Here is an 18,892-nt window from a genome sequence, read left to right as displayed (position 1 = left end):
GTGTCGCTCGGCGCGGGCGGCGGAGGCGCGGCGGCGGCGGGGGCGGGGCGCGGTGATTGACGGCTGGATGGGTGGATTGACAGACGGAGCGAGCGGGCCATTCCACAGGCTCCCGGCGCGGCCCCTCACGGGCTTCCCACGGCCGGCCCGTGCCTCCCGACCTCAGAAGGAGCAGCAGGGGCGGGCACTCTTACCTCTGGGCTGTGCTTGCGGTCGGTAGCGAGGCAGGGGGCATTAATCCAGTGGAAAGCCGGGAAGGGCTTTCCAGGCGGGCGCCTCAGGCTGTGTCAGGCCCGGCTGGGCCTGGATCTGGCCCTCTCGTGCAAGAGTATGTCTGGTAGCACTGCCCACACCAATGTGTCACAGTTTATTGGGAAAAAAAAAATCTATGTTGTAAAGAAGTCTGTCATTTAGCAACATTGGTGGGAGCAGAGGAGTCTTAGTGCTTTGTGAAGCCAAGCCCTGGATTTTCCATGGAAATGAAACATAAATCATTGTAGGGAAGGGTGCAGGAGATGGGAGGCTGGCTTCAGCTGGGTTGCTGTTAATTGCTAGTGGTGAATTAGGTTTTAGAAAGTACTTAACAGGCAGGTATCTCTCAGGCAAAAAAAATATTTCAAACTCCATGATTTTATACAGAAAGATAGCTCTTGTCAGTCAGCCAGATTTTTTTTTCTTTTTGTCTATCCACTGTGCAGGCTGTAAGATTTCTTTCCCTTCACTTAGATATTTATTCAGTATAAATAAATGTTGCATTGCAGCTTTCAACAGGCACAGCTGGAGACTGTAGGAAGACACATGCCAAAGTGAGTCTCAATCCCCTGAGACACCTGCAAGAGGTAGAACACTGCATGGCAAAGCAGCACTTGCCACAGGCACACCACTGGGTTCCTCTGGCAAGACTCTTCAGCAGCTTGCGGGGAAGAGTTTTATCCCAGTCAGACAGCTGTGCCTCAAAGGTGCGAACAGTGACTGTTTCTCTCTGCATCATTGTCATACATGAGCATGTTCAAACTGAGCCAGGCTTAGGCTTAATCTATAAGGATGATCGCTGTGTCTTTATGGGTGCCAGTATGTGTGTAATTTCACCGTATGCACCTTTCCTGGATTTCTTTAAAGCTGCCAACTCAGCCTAAGCGAGTTGTCCAGTTTGTAGTTGCTGGGTCATGAGTTTATCCTGTGCCTTATCTGTACTTTTCTTACAGGCTTTTTGCAGCATTTTTATAGCTTTGCATTTTCTTTCATAGTATTTGGGAAATAAGCCAAGGGATCCCATGATGAAGCTGATGTCACAGCATTTTGTTCTGAAATCAGAACAGTGAGTTTAGGGACAGAAGGAGTTAGGGGGAAAGGAATAATTCATTCAGCTTTATGAGGTGCACTTTGTCTTCAAGACAGTGGAAAAATAAGTTCAGGAATAAAAACAAGCACCAGTACTGTTTCTTGGTCTCAACTAAAGGAAGAAACTATTTTAGCAAAGTTGTTTATAAAGATGAAGTTTACTCAAAATACTACTGAAAAGGCTAAAATTACCATGCTGGAGACAGAGGAGTAAACCTCAGGAGTATCAACTCAACTCTGCAACTGATTTGTTTCGTTCCATTGGTTACCTTCAGCTTTCCAGTTTGTAAAGTAGATGGAGTAATGATTGTTTAGGAGAAGAATTGTCCCCTGAATCTACTAAATAGCACTATATGTGGCTTGTGCCTGCTGAGTCCCTCAGCCCTCCTGTAGGTTGAGGCAAGAGTTCAGTTTGCTGTGTTCTCAGCAAGATACAAGCTAACCTGAAGTCAGCAGGATCTCAGATGTCAAGACTAAACAACTGCTTCCTTTGCCTGGTCTAAGGGGACTGTGTTCACATGCCAGTTCTTGAAATTGCCTTTTCACAGTGTCTTGTGCCCCTTGTGTGACTCTTGGGGGCTGAGGAAGTTTAATACCTTAAAAAGTCTTAATACAGAAGGTTGCTTGTAGTCCTAGTGCTTGGTGCCTGGCTACAATATCTAGCATGAAAGCTCTGCAAGGTAGATATGGATGGTCTCACCATGCACAAAATTCCTGAAATATTTTGGAGATGTGTATGTTTAAATGCACTGGCCAGATGTTTTCAGTTGTACTTGGTATAGATGATGGAGGAATGATGTTAGTCCTGTTAATCCAGACTTTTGCTGGAGAAGCCCTTGCCATGTTTTATACTGCTGTAATCCAGGTTACAGCAATGTAGAACATGGCAAAGACTTCTCTTAGCAAAAGTCTCATGGGAAATCATCAGTAAAATCTTATGCCTTAAGTTGGTAGGCATCCAACAAGACTTCACAGCATAGTATTTCTGGACATGCTCCAAGAAGAGAACCATCCAAACAAGACCATTTGCTGATGAAAAAAGATCTGAGTTAAGTAGCAAATGTTTGTGTGACTGGGTGTTATGTGTATGTATTGCATAATAGATATCCAAATATTTATATTCTCTATTGAAGTTTACTCTTTTATTAGTTCTTTCCCCTTTTCATATGTATAAGGGTAGCTAGTGAAACAACACTATTTTCACAATATATTTTCACAGAGACATGGAAATTACTGAAGGTAAACATGAAGGAGAAGCAAAGCAACAAAGGCATGTTAAAACATGAATCTAGTTAGAGCAGAGAGCAATCAGTTCTGTTTTCTTCTTATGTTTAGTATCAGGTTTTGCGTAAGGCTAAGACATCTATCCAGAAGCTGGAGCAAACCTTGTGTTCTTTGCTGAAGATGAAAGGTAACTGTATGCAAGTATTTGCTTGGACAAAGAGCCTGCACTTGGTTTTTATGTATTTGTTAAATAGAGACAGAGGTACACAGCTGGGCCCATTAAAGCGTTGCAGCCAGCTGTGGCTTTAGTCGTGGCAATAAGTAAGGGACAGTGAGAAGTTCTGTCAATGCACTGTGTCTGTCTCAGAAATCCCCCTCTGACTCAGCCTTTCCTACCCCTCCCCAGCCTAGGTGAAGAGAGGAAACGAGCAATTCCTGCTATCTGTGGCAGCAGGCCATTCAGCCTGAGTACCCTTGGCAGCTTTACCCCAGCAGGTGTGGGGCTGGCATGGGTCCCCAGGCTGGATCCTTAGGCTCCCACCCGGAGCCTGCAGGAGCCGTGTGCTCCTCCTGGTCACAGCAGTGTGGCACAGTGCCAGTCACAGCTGTCACCAGCACCCAGGCCTGCCAGAGCTTAGACTGCACAACAGCACACTGTGGTGTGAGGTAAAAGGATTTCCTAGGGTGGGAAATGGAAACCCCTGGTTAAGAGTGTACTCTGATATAAATGGTTAAGAGAGATGCTAAAGTTTTTTCTTTCAGCTTGGCGGGCCATCCCCATGCCCTGCTCTCTTACAGCCTGTGACGCCTTGGTCACACTGGCCAGCAGGTACCGTCTGCACTTGTGGCAGCTCCTGGCGGGGGCCTCACGCCCCCAACAACGTGCCTTCTGTTTAATGCTGCTGGCCACTGCCTCTGCTAGCAGCAAGCAGGACTAGGGGCTGATAGCATCGAGGCTTTGGACATGTTTTTTTGTCCTTTCAAGTGTCCAAATTCCTGTCAGCTAGAAAAAAGCCTGCTATTCATGTGACTTACACCTCCAATAATTTGATCCAATTAGAAGTCTCAGTGCTTAAAATGAATAACCTCATCTGAACCCACATCCTTGGATAACCCATAAAAGTGAGTCACAGGTAGAAAGAATAATTTGACAGAGCAAAATTGAAAGGATAACAAGCAGGGAGGCTGGTTGAGGGGAGTTTGAGGCAAGCTTCCCCTTGTTTGTACTTGCATATATGTAAAATCCATAGTGCATGTGAATCACAGGGTGGATGTCAGGGTTTTTCACATGCAATTTGTTCATTATAAGGTAATCAAAAAATACTGTATTGCCCAGTGTGTGCCCCAAGTTTGATTTGCAGGTTGTTTTCACCATCAGTTCTGTAAAATCAATGTTAGGAAGAAGGCATTGATTCTAAGTTCCTCAGTGTTCGTAAACTCCTAGTAGTGCTAGTTATGATCTAGGAGAGACTGATGGTTCTTCTTTCACATCAGTTTTGCCTAATGAAAAGCTCTGGCTTGTGAAGAACCAGTTGTTGACAGTGTTCTGCTTGGTTGGGACTGAGGGTGAGAGAGAAGCCAAAAGTGCCATTGATGTGACAATGACCTTTCTGCTGACAACAGCGAGCTGCAGTCTGGAGGATGGGAGCCCGTCCAGCTTGGAGGAAGTCAGGGAGGAATATGTCAGGAGGCAATTTGGCAGTCAGAGGTAAGGGCTTGTACCAGTCAAGAAAAGATGATAATATTTTGCACTTGCTTCCATCCCAGCATATCTGAAACTCTTTGTTGTTGCTATTGTATTTCCAAGCAGAGGTTTTTCCTCATGAGGAAAGGACAAGGAGGTTTCACCTGGACTGCTGTAATCCCATAGAGTTCACAAACATTCTAAGCATATTGTTGGTCTCATTTCCAGTCACTGCTTGTATTTTTTTTCCCTTCTATGTAGCTATCTCTGGCAAAGATGTCTCATTGCCTTAAAAGCAAAAGAAGGAGGAAAAAGCTGGCTTGGGAAGAATGCCCCTAGGCTCTGGAGTCACCATGACAAGGGCATTATTAATCCAGTTGAGAAGTTATTAATGTGGCTTTTTTTCCCTTGTGTTCTTTCCAGCACTACATCAGCCTCAGAAGATATGAGTGAAAGTGACTCTGCTATCTGGTATTTGCTTCAAGAATGTGAAAAACAAACCCTGGAAGAATATGAGAAGCCAGAATTGATCCAGTTTTCAGACACTTTATCCCCAGATCTAGTGGAATTTGAACGGTAGGTGCACCCCACATTGCCTTCAGGTTTTTCATTTGTTTGCAATTATCACTGTGCATCCAGGCACTGCCATTCATGCAGCCCTGCTGGAGCCTGTGTCTGCCTCAGAGAAGCCTTGTGCCAGCAACTTTGGTCCTGCTGGTGATGAAGCTGATCACTTCTGAAGTCCCTGCAACTTGCACATGGATGGATTCTTAGAGCTTTTCAGGCTTTGGTAAATACCTGAGGATTTTTCACCCTTTAAGAAAAAGAAGAAAATTTCTTTCAAGTGTGTCAGTCCCTGTGTTGCCACGCTTTCCCACTGCATCCCTGCATGGGGCTAGATTTTAGGAGGGTAAGAATTGCTGCACCAGATGAATTTGCAGGAGTCTAGCTGTATGTGTTCCAGGGAGGTGCAGGAACCAGAGATAAGCACATTCTTTTCCTCATAGTGATGCACATCCTTCCTCTAATGGCATTGTTATGAGGAGCTTGAACACTGTTCCAGAAGCAGACCCTTAGCTCCTGGCAGCTTGGAGTACTTTTTTTAGCGGGATCAGAGTAGGGTAAGGCTGGATTCAACCAAGATCTTATAGTCCTCAGCCTCTGGGCTGCAGAGTAGTGGTTGTCTGGAAGTTTCCAGAATGCATTCTGCAACAATGCAAAATTATCTGCAACACTGGGGAAGGGGGGAACCTGAACACTCCTGTGTTACACTTAGAGCTAGTGGATGTGAGTCTGTAAACCCTTCAAGCTCCTAAATGCCTGATGCAAGACCTAAAAGTCAAAGACTACTGTTCTCATGTCAGTTGTCCATGTATTTTATTTGGAAGTCATAATGGTAAAACTACTGGTTTTTTACAAAGTTAGTGATATCTTAAAACCAAATATTGTACTCCATGTTCTTCCCCTTCCTTTCAGACAACACTAGGAGGTACTTAGAGGTTTTATCCTGTATTTCCAACAGGATAAACGATTATTGGTTGCCAAGATATGAGAAATAGATGCATGTGTAATCTATCCTACACCATCAAGCAGTGAATTTCACCCTAACCATTCCACAGTTAACAGCATGCAGTGCAGGAGAACCCAGAGCTGCAGCTGGCATCCTCTTCCATGGCATCACCACCACAACCAAAAACTTCTGCAGTTCCTTCTTCTCTTTTGCTTTGAACTGCTGAGTATTTCTAAAAACCCCTTGGGTCACCGGGTTTTTTCTCAAAAGGAGACTGCAGCTGGACCAGCAGATGGCACCAGCTTCCCACTCCTGCTCCTGCTTTTGCTCCTGTTAGAATTTGAGGCGGCTGTAATTAAGGTATCGTTCAGAGGACCTTGAAATGTGCTGAATCAAGATTTTCAGGATTAGAAAAATCTGCTTCATCAAAGACTCTGCACAACAGAGTCATGAACACCTGCCTTTCATGTTCTTTACAGACCAGGTAGACCAGGGTCTGTACTGTGTAAACTCTGGCACTTACCCTGTAGTCCTAGGGCAGATTGCATTTGGTTTGTAGCTAATTCTTGTAAAAAAATGATCTTTTATAACAGGCATAAAACGACAAGGACTTTTCAGCAAAGAAAGTAACACCTTTTGGTGATCCTTTAATCAGATTATTTGGGAAGCATCAGAAATGCTTTGAGCTTCAACTGACTGGGTTTTTTCCCACGTTCAGCAGCAGGAGATACATTAGTAGGACTTCACAGTACTTTGTCCAGTACAAAATGTGGTTGTCTCCTTCCAGCTGGGAAGGAAATAGTTGACTCATGCTTCAAACTTAATTTCTTTAGCAGAGCAGTTTAATGATGGTTCATGTTCTTCTGCTTGAGAAATTCCAGGTCCTTTGTTTGGAGCTGGACATCCGGAAACCTTAGTGAGTGCAATACCTTACATGAGAACACTTATTCCCCTTCTGGTATTTTGTCTCCAGCAGTGGTGGAAAATACTCCAAAGTGTGGAAACTTGGGTTTAAACAGGTTTATGTTTGCCTACAAAATTATATTTTCAATATTGGTTTGCTGGAACAAATATTTACACATAGAAAAGAATGATTTCTTTTGAGTTACTTTCTCATACAATTCTGTTCAGTTAATCAGGAAATGTGTTCATGTGGGACATCTTCCAAGAAATCATTTTGAGCCCAAACATAGTACCAATGACTGCTGTTTGTAGAGCTCTTGGTTTATACTCTTTTGATCTTTTTATTTTTGTCTGAGACTCTCTAATCATTTAATTAATGTAAAATAACCTTCAGTGATGCTTTCTGAAGTAGATATTATTATCCTGTGCCACACAGTGCTAACAGAAGAAGCAGGCTTGTTCTGAGATTTAGTCACTGGGTTGAAGTTATGACCCCTGTGTTCCACCACCAGTTTCACTACAAACTGCATAGAAGTCAGTGTTAGGGATGTGTTTCCTTAGATGTTAAATGGAGGAAATGGAGCTCCCATGCATAAGTCAGAGCATCCAGACCTGGGGCAGTCATTCTGTCCATATGTACAGTACCTAATGCATCAGGATACGACCTCAGCCAGGGCTTTGAAGTGCAGTGCAATGCCAGTAAATGTATAAAAAGTCACTTGCAGTGCAAAAGGTTCAGGATTCAAAGGCAAGTAACTGAAAATGTATTAAATTCCAGAATGAGGTTTGCCCATGCAACCTGTACAACCTGCAGTGCCTGGAGCTTCTGTTGTGAGGCAATCCTGCTGAGGCTGAAGCTGGAGCCTGCTTTTTGCAGGTGAAATTGTCACTGTTGGGCACCATTCAGTAATTGTATGAAGTCTGGGAGGCAGAGTCAGTGAAGTAGTTATGGATCACAGCTACTCCCCAGTGTCCTGCTGATTTTCAGTAGATGGCTGCCTTATAGCCTGCTCTTAAGAGATACTCCCTTTCCTTTCCTTCCAGATACCTGTATTTTTATAAGCACACAGTGGACCTGCTGGTAGAGCATGGAATTGTTTGCACTGGAGAGGTGCCTCTTCCTGAGGTCTCCACAGCTATTTCCCATCTCTGGCAAGAGCTTTCTGAAGAGAGCAGGGACAGCATCTTGCAGTACTGTAGCCAGAGAGATTTCCTCATGGATCCCAAGGGTGCTTGCCCAGAGCCTGCTTGCACTGAAGGTAGTGTGAGGGACAGCGGAGGTAACAGTGAGGAAGCCAGTGGTTCCTCAGTCTCCACACCAGAGGAAGTAAGTGCTCAGCAACATTCGTAGTCTGCCTCTGAAACTCCAAGTCTTCAGATGCTAATTGGCTCTGCAGCTTTTAATTGCAAACATACAGTAGTTGTAACTACATTTTCTCAAGATCATTGAATACATGGAGACAATAAGCAGTCTTTGAGTAAATGTCTGCACCAGATTTTCTCTTGGTAAGATGCCTAGTGAGCTACAGAAGTGCAGTGGTAGTAATCCTGCTAGTCTCCACTGACTTGTGGAGTTTCTGTGCTAAGTAACAGTTCAATTTGCCCCTACCTTGGTCCAGGGACAGGGAGCAAGAACAAGAATTACACAGTTACTGTGCTCTTCACACTCTCCAAAGAGCACAGATGATCTAAATCCAGAAGGGATACCTAGTTTGAAGCCTGCTGTATTTTGGGGTGGGTTGTTTTTTTTCATCAAAGCACTTGGTAGCAAAGAGAAAGTATTTTTAGACCGGTCCCAGTGGTACAGGGCCAATGACTGCCTGTACCATGCACCTCTGCAGAGCCAAGAAGTCAGTGACTGAGTAGACCAGAGCATTTATTAATAGGAGATTGAGTAAATAACAGCCAGTTCTATCAATGGTTCCTGGAGCAGTGATTGCTGAAGTAACTAGCTGCTCGAAGAGGTATGTGTAATTTCATTAGCTGCAAGGAAGGGGACAGATGTTTGCATTTAGCATGTAAGTAAATGGCATTGACATGTTCTTTTTGAGTCACAGGACACAACTGATACTGCTCGTTGCCTTAGGAAATGTCATGGCAATGTTCCCTGTAGGTATTTCTGGCACAGAAAGTGTGTGAGCTGCATTATGGCAGAGTGAACTAATGAGTTTAGTGGTCTGGCACAAGGAGCATCCAAACTCCTTTGTCTAACTGGAGTCAGCTTTGGAGAGACTGGCTGGTACAACTGAGATCTCCAGCCATAAGCAGCAGTCCACAGTCGAGTCTCTAAAGCACTGATACAATTAATGATTTTTACTGATTTTTTTGGAGATGTAATGTGAAGTCTAATTCCTAGAGGTTGAAGCACACTAAAGGGAGTGGACTGACCTTGTGTTCCTAGCCATGAAATACAGTTATTCCACATTATTCCTGCCTCCACAAAATCTTTTGGTTTACTCTAGCTGTAACCATACCTGTTAAATGTAAAGAAAGAATATCATGCTTTTAAAGACTTCATCATTAAAAATTATGCCCTAGGTAAAACTTTTTAAGTGGCTGGATATGCTGACATCTGAAGTGATTTCTCTGCTAGGTGATGTTTGAAGATGCATTTGATGTTGCTGCTGGTTTCCTTGACAGAAGCAAGGCTCAGGGATTGTCCAGCCAGAGGTAAATTACAAACACCCCTTTTGGTAGACACACTACATTCATAGCCCACTGTCAGCAGTCCACAGCAAGTGCTCTGTGGAGTAAGACAACAGCTCTCTTTTTGAATAAATGGTCAGAATAGCAGCCTCCAGCAACTGTGCTCACAATAATACCTCCTTCTAAGGGGAAAAAGTGAAACAATTAATGGTCATTTACAGAAGAATCAGTAAGAATTACTTATTAACAGCCCCATCACTTCAGGATAACTGGGGTCCTTCTGATTTTCTTTGCCATTCTGCACAGCTTTCTGTCTTTTCAATTTACAATACTTATAATGTTTTCTTTTTCACTTACCAGGCCTGTGAGGACCAAGAAGCATTCCCTAATAAATCAGCTAATCATAAGCCATATTCTTATTTAATGAAACAAAAATGATAACTTTTCAACATTTTCTCCCTTGTCTTACCCTAATTCAGTCATATGGAGGTGATCAGGTTAAAGTATGGTTGACCTGAACAGTAACACCAAAGAAACATAGGACCTTTTAAATAATAACATCTCTTTCTTCTTCAGTTCAGATGAGTGACCTAGAAGAGAACATGTCAGATACAAAGCTGGCACTGCCCTTGATTTTTCCCAGTAGACCAAAGAAAGAAAAGCATTGTTTTCCTCAAGAGGAAAATCACATTATGATTCATCCTTTATGTATTCTTGCTACTTAGTCTTTGTTAAGATTGTTTCTCTTTGCAAGTAGTGTTTTTAATCTGTGGGGGTTTAATCCCATTTTCTACTTATTTTTCAACATTTAGAGTGATCTTTAATGTGAATCTCTTCCTTTCACCACCATTCCAGGCTGCACTTCAAGAAGGGAATAAGTTAAAATAAGGTTGTTTTGGCTGATTATCAAAATATACTTGAAGGGATGAAAAAGCTTAACAAATATTTATTTATTTATTAAATAGCATTTATTAGGTCACAATTTCCATTTGCTTTTAAAATAAGATTAAGTATTCCTTAATACTGCAAAGTATTACTATAAAGTCTGTTTTAGGTCCCAAATCATTTTAGTATTTCAATAGTCAACATTTATTGTTTTCTCTTTCTTGCCTGTTGTTCTGCACCTTGTAATTCTGGACAGAGCTGTGATGGCAGAACTTTGTAAAATCCCAGGAAGAATACAGAGGTGAGGTCTAGAATGAAAAGCTTAGCTTTGTGCCACAGTTACCTGAGAACACACCTGCCAGTTATAGCCAACACGTCATTTCATGATCACAGGTTACTGCATTCACTCTAAAACTTTACAGAAGTCAAAGCTGTTCCTCTGAACAACCCTACCAAATACACTCCCAAATAACCATTGTTGCTGTCTGGTTTAAATGGATATTTACTTTCCCCAACAGTGTCACTATGCTGTAATGTGGCAGCAGATCTCTTTGTTGTGACACCCGTTTCTTGTATTTCTGTTCTCTGTTCTTACATATCTGCCTTGCACTGGGCAAACAGTATCTCATCAATGCATCCATCACAACTCCTCCCTGTCTTGCTTGGCTATTTTCTTTAATATCAGAACCATCTTGAAAACAGCTTGTTTTTTGTTTTTGTTTTTTTTTTTATAAGTAAAATATGGAGGAGAGAAAGTAAGGAGAACAGAAAATTAAATACAGTATCTGATTTCATTTTCAGTTCAGCATTTGCAAGCTGCACTTCTGAAAATCCAGAGGATCACCAGAGACTCTATCTGCAGGTCACTGACTTCCTAAAACACCTCTTCTTCACTAATACACAGTTTTGCCAGGTAAGCCTTGCCAAAGGATTCCTTATAGAAGGAGCAGTGCATTTCAGAGCAATGTATTCCAGGAGCAATGTCAGAAAGGGTTTTTTTATTCAATGCTTCTGATCATATTGTCCAGAATGATTAAAAATAAGAACTTGGGGTTCATAATTTTAGATGTGTCATTCCAAAAGGCCAGTAGGATTGCCTTTGTAAGAGGTTAAGTGTGAGTGAACACTTTGAGTATTTTTCATTGGCAAATGACATGGGGAATTGTAAATTTTTTCTTTTTATTATTGTTTGCATGAAAGTTCCTTGTGGAAAAGCTTGAGTGATCTCCTCTGAGCAGGTAAAGCTCACTTTCTAGCTCTCCATCAACCCCCAGCTGCTTCATTCTGAGCTCAGCAGAACCACCTTCTGCTTGTCTGGGAGCCAGGTTCCCTGCCCTGAGCCCTCCACTGGCAGGCCCTAGAAGCAGGATATTCGTGTTCTTGAAAGAGCTGATGAAAAGCACCTGAGCTTCTCCTTAACTTCAGCCTACTGCTGCAGGTTTGTTGAGCCAGAAGTCTTTGTGTTTGCATTGTTCTTCCTCCCTTCTTGTCTCCCTGCCATGGAGGTGGCTCAGAGCTTACACATGGGTAAAGAACTGAAAGGGAGATGCCCCTCAGGCAGAGTGTGCTTGTTTTGGTTCAGTGTCAGTGATAGCCTCACAGAAGGCATTGGTTTGCTGTTTCTATTGCCTAGTTCCCACCTGGCCTTTGGTACTTGAGCAGATGCTCCTTTGAAGGAAAATAGAATGTTTGTGATGAGGGGTAGTTGAGACAGAAAACAAAGCAGAAACTGGTGTTGCACCACTACCTGAATCTGTCACAGAGAGACTGCTGTGTGCCATTTGGTCTCCCCATCCTGGAGATAGTAGCACTAGAGAAGGTGCAGAGAATGGCAGCAAGCACAGGAAAAGGCATTGAATACTGTTAGGAGTAGGACTTTTCTACCAAAAAAAAGAAAAACAAAAACCTGAGGGGTATTGCCAGACCATTTTATTTGTACATGGTGTGGATTCAGTATACAGAATGATTACTGATTGTGTCTAACACTAGAAGAACTAGAAAGAACTAAATAAAATGAACAAACAACATATTAAAAATATTTGTACATACAAATTACCACATTTAGACTCCAGGGTCATCAATCCATGGGCAATTACTAAATCTGAAGGTCCAGGTTCAATATCCAGTGCAGGAGGGCCTCACAGCACTGTTTGCTATAATGTACAAGCATTTATTGTAAAACAAAGCACACTGTGTGACCAATTCTTGCACTTTTTTCTAAACTTCTCCTGCTGGCTGTTGTCAGAGACCAGGCACTGATCTCCACAGCCCTTTGGTCTGTGACTAGCTGTGCTCTGTGCAAGAGCAGAGCTCTTCTTGTGTTTAAGTAAATGACTATGAACTCAGCAAGCCTACAAAAGAAAGAAAAGCTTTAGGCAAGATATGGCATTTTGTGGTTTTAAATTTCTTTTGTGAGTGTCATGCCTGGCATGGTCTCATCTTGTCCTTCTGCTCGGGGCTGCCTCGTTATGTGTGAGCCCCAGTCTATCTCACAGCTCCCAGATGAGGTGGTATGGGAAGAGGTAGTGCCTCTTTCAAGGTTTAAAGAGGTAGATTTAAAATAAGACTGGGAGTGATGAGAAGATAAGCAGCAAAAGAGCCCAAAGTACTGCAAATTGGCAATTGACTGTAGTATGTAGATCCAAAAGGAAATAAAAAGCTGCAAAGGGTTCTTTTACACGGGAACTTTTATCACTTATCTGTGATGAGACAATAAAAAGGGAATTTGAGCAGAAATCACCCAGGCTAGATAATATGAAGGTCACAATCTGTTTTGATTTAGAGCACAGAACATCACATCTAGATAGTGCTGCCAAGAGGCAAAAGAGTAGAAAAAGGAAAATATGACTGACAAGCTATTTTTTGTTTTGAGAGCAGAAATTCGGATCCATCTCAAAGCAAACAGATTGAGACAGTTATGAAAGTGGTTGCAGAGCAGGGATAGAAGATGTTCCAGCTAGCTTGAAACACACCAACTCAGGCAGCAGCAGAGAGATCAGTATAGGCTACTCAGCTTACCCCAGAAATTGGGCTGCTCAGAGCATCAGAGACTCCTGGACTTACAGGGAAAGGAACCCGTCCTGCTTACCTTATGGGTATGACTGAACCTCTGCAGACCATCCCCCTTCCCTTGCTGTGGTACCTGTGCTGGTGCCGTGCTAGCACAGGAGTTTGGGCAGTGCTGGCACAAATTATCTCAAGGATAAAGCAGTGTCCCAGTACGCTGTGCACACACCTTGTAGGAGATGCAGAGGTGGGTAGCAAGTACAGTAAGTACCAAGGTAAGGCATGTGATGTGACCCCACTGAAATACAAAAGGCTGCCCATGGCTCCTTTCCTTTCATCTGCAGAGCTGATGAGGTGATGGATTTTATTGCTGGTCATTCATGCCACTGCCATGCTCTGTCATTTCTAGTTAACTGTGCAGGTACAAACTGCTACTACTGCTGTTGGACTGTGGATGCTCACTGTTTCAGAGTCACAGCTACTGAGCACTGCTCCTCTTGAGCTGCTGCCCTGGCTCTCAAGGCTGCCAGGGGCTTGCACCCCACTGGAATAAACAGCTGCAGAAAGACTCACACAAGAGGAGAGGGGAAATAATTTGGACAAGGAAAGGGAGAGCTCTTAAAAGGGCAGGGACCCCAAAATGAGAACAGAAGCATATGATAGAGAAATATTTCTGAGCATGAGATTAGTTAAGCAATCTTGTAATTTTTCAAGAGCTGTTGTCTCAAGGTCACATCATAAGAGAAGCTTAGCAGCAAAGACAGTAAAGAGTTAATTTAAACTGAGAGCCAAAAGTTTTACCTAAATGAAACTCAGTGGGGCTTTTTTTCTAAATAGTACTGAGCACCTTTGTGTCTTCAAAGGCACACTTTCTTTTAAAATTATGGATTTTAGATGAGTCACTTGACAAGCAAGTGGTATTTAGTGCTTCTTAAGCTATACATTTTCAAACAGCACCTATTTTTAAAACCAGTATTTCACTGAAGAGTCTTGCATCAATGCAGAAGGTGGACTAGATGGACTGCAGGCATGAATACTTTTATCTTTCAGACTTTGATTTCTCAAGAGCCACTTGTTCTCTGTAAACTGTGGTGAAAGAGAAGACCTTTTCCTTCTGTTGCTAAAAGTGGAGCAAAGCCTGAAGTTGGTAGAAGTTAAGGCTTCAAGGAAGCTCTCACACCTTCAGAGCCTGTTGTGTGACAAACTTACTACCACAGTAACAGCTGTCTAGATGATGTAAATAGACACAGGGTGGAGGCCTGTGATTTTAGAAGGAAATTGACAGAAAATTTGAGCCTTTCTTCATCAGACACCTCAGGAACTCATCAAGTGCTGGTGGCTGATTCAGAGAGGAGGGAGGGCTCATGCTGCATTTTCTGGTACATCAGCTCTTGACCAACTCACTGTAGATTTGAAATTCAATGAACTCCTCTGGTTTTTAATCCTGCTTGACTTTGGGGGGGCTTTCAGGAAGAAGAGCTTCACTATGATCATGAGACCGTGATGCTGCGGTGCACGGAGACCTTCGATGATGAAGATTTCTAAGCAGTGTCTCCAGCAATGTTTTGCCCAGCACTGCCAGGTACACCGGGCACGGGAGGAGCCTCACCTCTCTCAGTGAGCTGCCTCTCTAAGCAGAGTGTGGAGACACTGTGTTGAAGTGGTTTGTTACCATTGGCTTCTCCTTCCCTCATTAGTAATTCTTGATACATCAGTTGAGTAATTTATACTTTTTAAAGGTTTTAAAGGTCTTAGCTATTTATTAATAAATGTTTTTACCCATTGCTATTTAATGTTTAGCCTTGCTTCACAAAGAAAGGGAGGCATGTACAGTTAAGTGACCTTGCCTAGCATAAGGTGTGGGAAGAGCAGCAGGGAGGCCAGATCAGTGGCAGTCTGCACACTCCCACAGGATGGAGGTCTCAAACTGCAACCTGCAAAAGTCACCTCCTCGCAATGATTATTTTTCTGGTGCAATTTTTCATCTTGGGCTCACAAGGAAAGAGGGATTTCCTCACGGAGAGTGGAATGAGGCTCGTCTGTCTCTTTATGAAGACAGCAGCAGTAAGCACCCACTCCCGAGTCACCCAAAAAAGTGCAGGCACAGTAATACACTTTGGATTATTTACTTTTGTGAAGTGTGTAAAGCTGAGTGATCAGCCCTGTGCTCTTCTTCCACATCTAATTCTTGGATGAGTAGTGCTGCTCAGATACTGTCTTGGAATTAAAAGTGCTGTGAAATTGAATAAAGTCCTTCAAGTCTCTGAGTTATCATTAAAGGCTCTCTGCAAACTTGAACAAACTGTATTCTGATAATGGTTATGTTGGGGTCATGCTACCAGCCATCACAAACAGAAAGGATGGAAGTTTTATTTTAAAACCTAAACTGAAGCTGGTGTGCCTAGCTATCCAACTTCAGCAGCCAGCTTTTAGACTGAGTCCAAGCAGCCTGGACTGTGGCCCAGCATTGCCTTGGTGCATAAAAGCATGATACATTCAGGCAAAAACACGTGGAGCTGAGTACTGAAGTACAAGGGAAGAATAAACACTACAGAGCCCTTTCTGTCCCTGCAGCTGAGGCTGTGGTAGCACCCCCAGATGAATGTTTGCCACACTGCTGTGTTTGAAAGTGGGGTTGCAGGGGTCCTGTTTGGAGAACAGAGTTCTCCAGGGTGCAGCCTTGCTATTCCCTGGCCTTCCCAGTGTGCTTCATTTATACATGCTGGCATTGCTTTGAGGCTAGAAGCATTGTGATGACATTAAGGGGAAGATGAAGAACATGTTAATTTTGTCCCTCCTCTTGCATGATCATAGTTCACAGGAGTGGAGGCCTCCAAATGATTCTCTGAATACCACCTGCCACTGACTCCAGCAACCACCCTGAGAAATACCATTACAGTGTACATGTTATTATTTATTATACTTACAAAAAACAAGTATAAATCTCAGTGAATGAAACACAAACTTATGCTACAGCAATAATTTTATTACACAGCACCAGGAACCACAGGACCACATGTGCATGTGGCCCTACAGGTTGAAGCTAATAGAGAACAGGAGCAGTAACCTGCACACCTGTTTTCCAGAGAAGTGCTTATCACCACACAATCACCACGCTAGACCAAACAGGTACAGCAAGGGTACACAGGACACAGCAGCAGCATAGGGATGTGTAAGATTGTCAGCAGATTGTATTCTCCATTATATTTGATGAGAATTCCTTCATCTTTGTAGGGTTGAGTACCCATCGTGGTTCTCCTGAGACTCCTCCCAACACTCCAAAGGTGGGATGCATTTCAGTAAGGCTGTTTTTTTCTGTTAGGTCAAGAACATAACAAAGGCCTCTAGAGTCCCTCTGTGGTCTGAGGCAGAAGAGACGGTTCAGAAGACAATCCATCCCATTAACTTTAGATGCCTCTCTTACGACAACATTCATTTGACTGGCTAAATGATGAGAATTTGGAATGAGATGAATCATGACCTAGAGGCACTTGCTCCTTCCCCTTGGCCAGGATGAGGTATACAACACAAGGTGAGAGGTGGGTGTTGCTTTAAGGTGCTGGGGATTAACCCTAACCCAAGGGATGCCTGAGAGTGCTACAGGGCCCATGTCAGGGAAGCTCCTTCAGCTGCCAGATCAGGGGACAGGAAGCCCTTCTGCTTGAGCTGAACAGCTGCCCCTTAAGGTGCCCAAGGGTCAGTGCAAGAAGGAAACAGAAAATCTTTCCTAGGCATTTCTTGGGCTTTGGTGTTCCCCAAGGAGGGATCAGGGTCTTCCTAGGAAGTGAGCCAGCAGGAAGAGAAAAGGAAAAAATTATTTTCTCAAGGCCATTAGTGGTGCAATCAGCAGAACTGGGAAGAGGAAGACATTATCCTTTTCCTGCTTCCCCCCTCTACCAGCTGCCAGCTCATGCTCAGATGATAGGGGCTGCAGAGGTACTTTCAGACCTCTGTTTCTAACATGAGTTCACTTGCAGGCGAGGTGCTTATATCCTTGTATCAGCACCAATCTCTGAGTTTCTTTCTAAGCTTGCTTCAACACTGGTTTTCTGCCTAGCAGCCTTCAGTTCATCCACTCTCTTGTCACAAGACAGTTTTGTGGGGCAAGTAGGGAGATAGCGAAACCAAGAGACATTGCAGTATCTGGTGCCGATGCCAAAGGGAAGATCATAGACCTTGGAGACGAGCTGAGAGCTTTCCATCCCTCCCTTGTGGCTTTGCTTCCATGCCAGGAGCCCCCGCTCCTCCTGTGTTCCTGCAACAGCAAAGTGAGGTTGTTGTGTTTAAAACAGCAGTGTTCAAGCATAGGGCTGCTTTGTGTGCCTCACACCCACTGCTCAAATCCCAGCAGACCCAGCACAAAATACAAATCCCTTCTTAAACCATTCCAGCTCCAAAGAGCCCTACAAATATTCACTAATGAGCTTCCAGACAATACCCCTTTTCCTACAACAGCTTCCAGATAAGCAGCCTTCTCCACTGCTTTCCATGGGAATCACATATACCAAGAAGTTTTCACCAGCCACAGGAGATCCAAGAATTGTTCAAAGGGGAGGTTCATGCAGTGCTGGGAAAGCAAGGCTGGATGATACCTGCCCAGACACTTCAGAGCAGATTTAGCTGTTAGTAGTCAGTCACAGGTATTTACCCTAACCAAAGGAATTCCTAAGTGCCTGTAACTGCTGTGGCAGCAAAGAACCTCTTGGGAAAGGGAGTGATCCTACCTGTAAATTCTGCCCAGAGGAGCTGATGATTGAAGGCTGCAGGAAAATTAATGAGCCAAAAGGAGACTGGCTTTCTGAGGAGCCGCAGACAGTAAAAGAATCTGGTTAACAGAGCGTTCGTTCTTTTCCTGCAGCAGAAAAGAGGGCTTCCCCTCCTACTCTTACGCCCTCCCTCCCCATGCTAGATGAAAGTCCAAGGCTCTTTGGTGCCTGTGAGGGCCAGCACCAGCCTTTCCTACTGCTTTCCACTGCTGTGGCTTTAGTTCAGCTTCACTTTTAGCAGCTCCCATACTGGCACACGTTGGCTCCTTCCACTTCCTACAGCGGCTTTCCTCTCTCCTTTTAACTAGCAATATGGCCAGCATTTTCCCTGAAAGACATATTTGCCAAATAAACCTTTTCCTCAGCCTGAGCTGTTCCTGACAAATTATTTTATTTTTGATAAGCTGCTGTTTTCTGGACAGAGAACATTTCAGTGATGTCTCCTGTTCCTCATCCCTCTCTGGGAAGAGTGCAGTCACACGGTGTTTCATGGTTGCCAGCACAACTCCTATCCATAGAACAGGAGTCGTGAAAACAAAAAGTACCAGGGAACAAACCCTTTGGCAGGCACAAACTAGCAGCTCATTTCAGCAAATCCTACCTGGAATGGTGTTATCCAGGATAAATCCCAGAAGTCCACCCACAAACATGCCAGTGGTGAGAAGCACCAGGATCACTTGGTCAAGCTGGATGATTCCTAGCAAAAAAAGAAAAGCTTTAGATCGTGGTGTAGGAAGAGCATTTTACCTGTTTTACCAGCAACATTTCTGGTGCCAAGAGGCTGCAAGCTGCATGCTTGCTTGGACTAGGCTTGCTTGGATGAGACTTGCAAATCCAAAGCAGAGTGTAAGATTTGGGAGTGGAAGGGAGAATGATCTCACAGCCAGTTTCAGACCTACAGTTTTACTTTACATGATTATTCACAGA

General features: G+C 43.6%; 2 protein-coding genes across 2 annotated transcripts in view; one reads left to right on the top strand and one right to left on the bottom strand.

Annotated features, from left to right (window-relative positions):
• Positions 1-67: 67 nt before the first annotated feature.
• Positions 68-15,320, top strand: STRA8 (stimulated by retinoic acid 8; the record flags this gene model as incomplete). Its single annotated transcript, XM_084205446.1, has 10 exons — positions 68-216; positions 259-328; positions 2,677-2,752; positions 4,189-4,273; positions 4,673-4,825; positions 7,707-7,989; positions 9,256-9,332; positions 10,450-10,494; positions 10,995-11,106; positions 14,670-15,320. The coding sequence occupies 10 exons, from the start codon at positions 68-70 to the stop codon at positions 14,742-14,744; spliced, it is 1,125 nt and encodes a 374-aa protein (XP_084061572.1). The 3' UTR covers positions 14,745-15,320.
• A 790-nt stretch (positions 15,321-16,110) lies between these two features.
• Positions 16,111-18,892, bottom strand: part of LOC311154148 (solute carrier family 23 member 1-like) — a 32,404-nt gene continuing 29,622 nt past the window's right edge. Inside the window, exons 11-12 of the mRNA XM_084206373.1 lie at positions 18,567-18,662; positions 16,111-17,454 (exon numbers count right to left, since the gene is read on the bottom strand). Coding sequence (XP_084062499.1) covers positions 17,186-17,454; positions 18,567-18,662 — 365 coding nt within the window. The 3' untranslated portion in view covers positions 16,111-17,185. The remainder of the gene's footprint in view (positions 17,455-18,566; positions 18,663-18,892) is intronic.

The sequence above is a fragment of the Fringilla coelebs genome (assembly GCF_963513975.1).
Source record: "Fringilla coelebs genome assembly, chromosome: 5".
NCBI classification, from domain to species: Eukaryota; Metazoa; Chordata; class Aves; order Passeriformes; family Fringillidae; genus Fringilla; species Fringilla coelebs.
The sequence above is the reverse complement of the archived record's forward strand: the minus strand, read 5'-3'. Positions and strand labels throughout refer to the sequence as shown.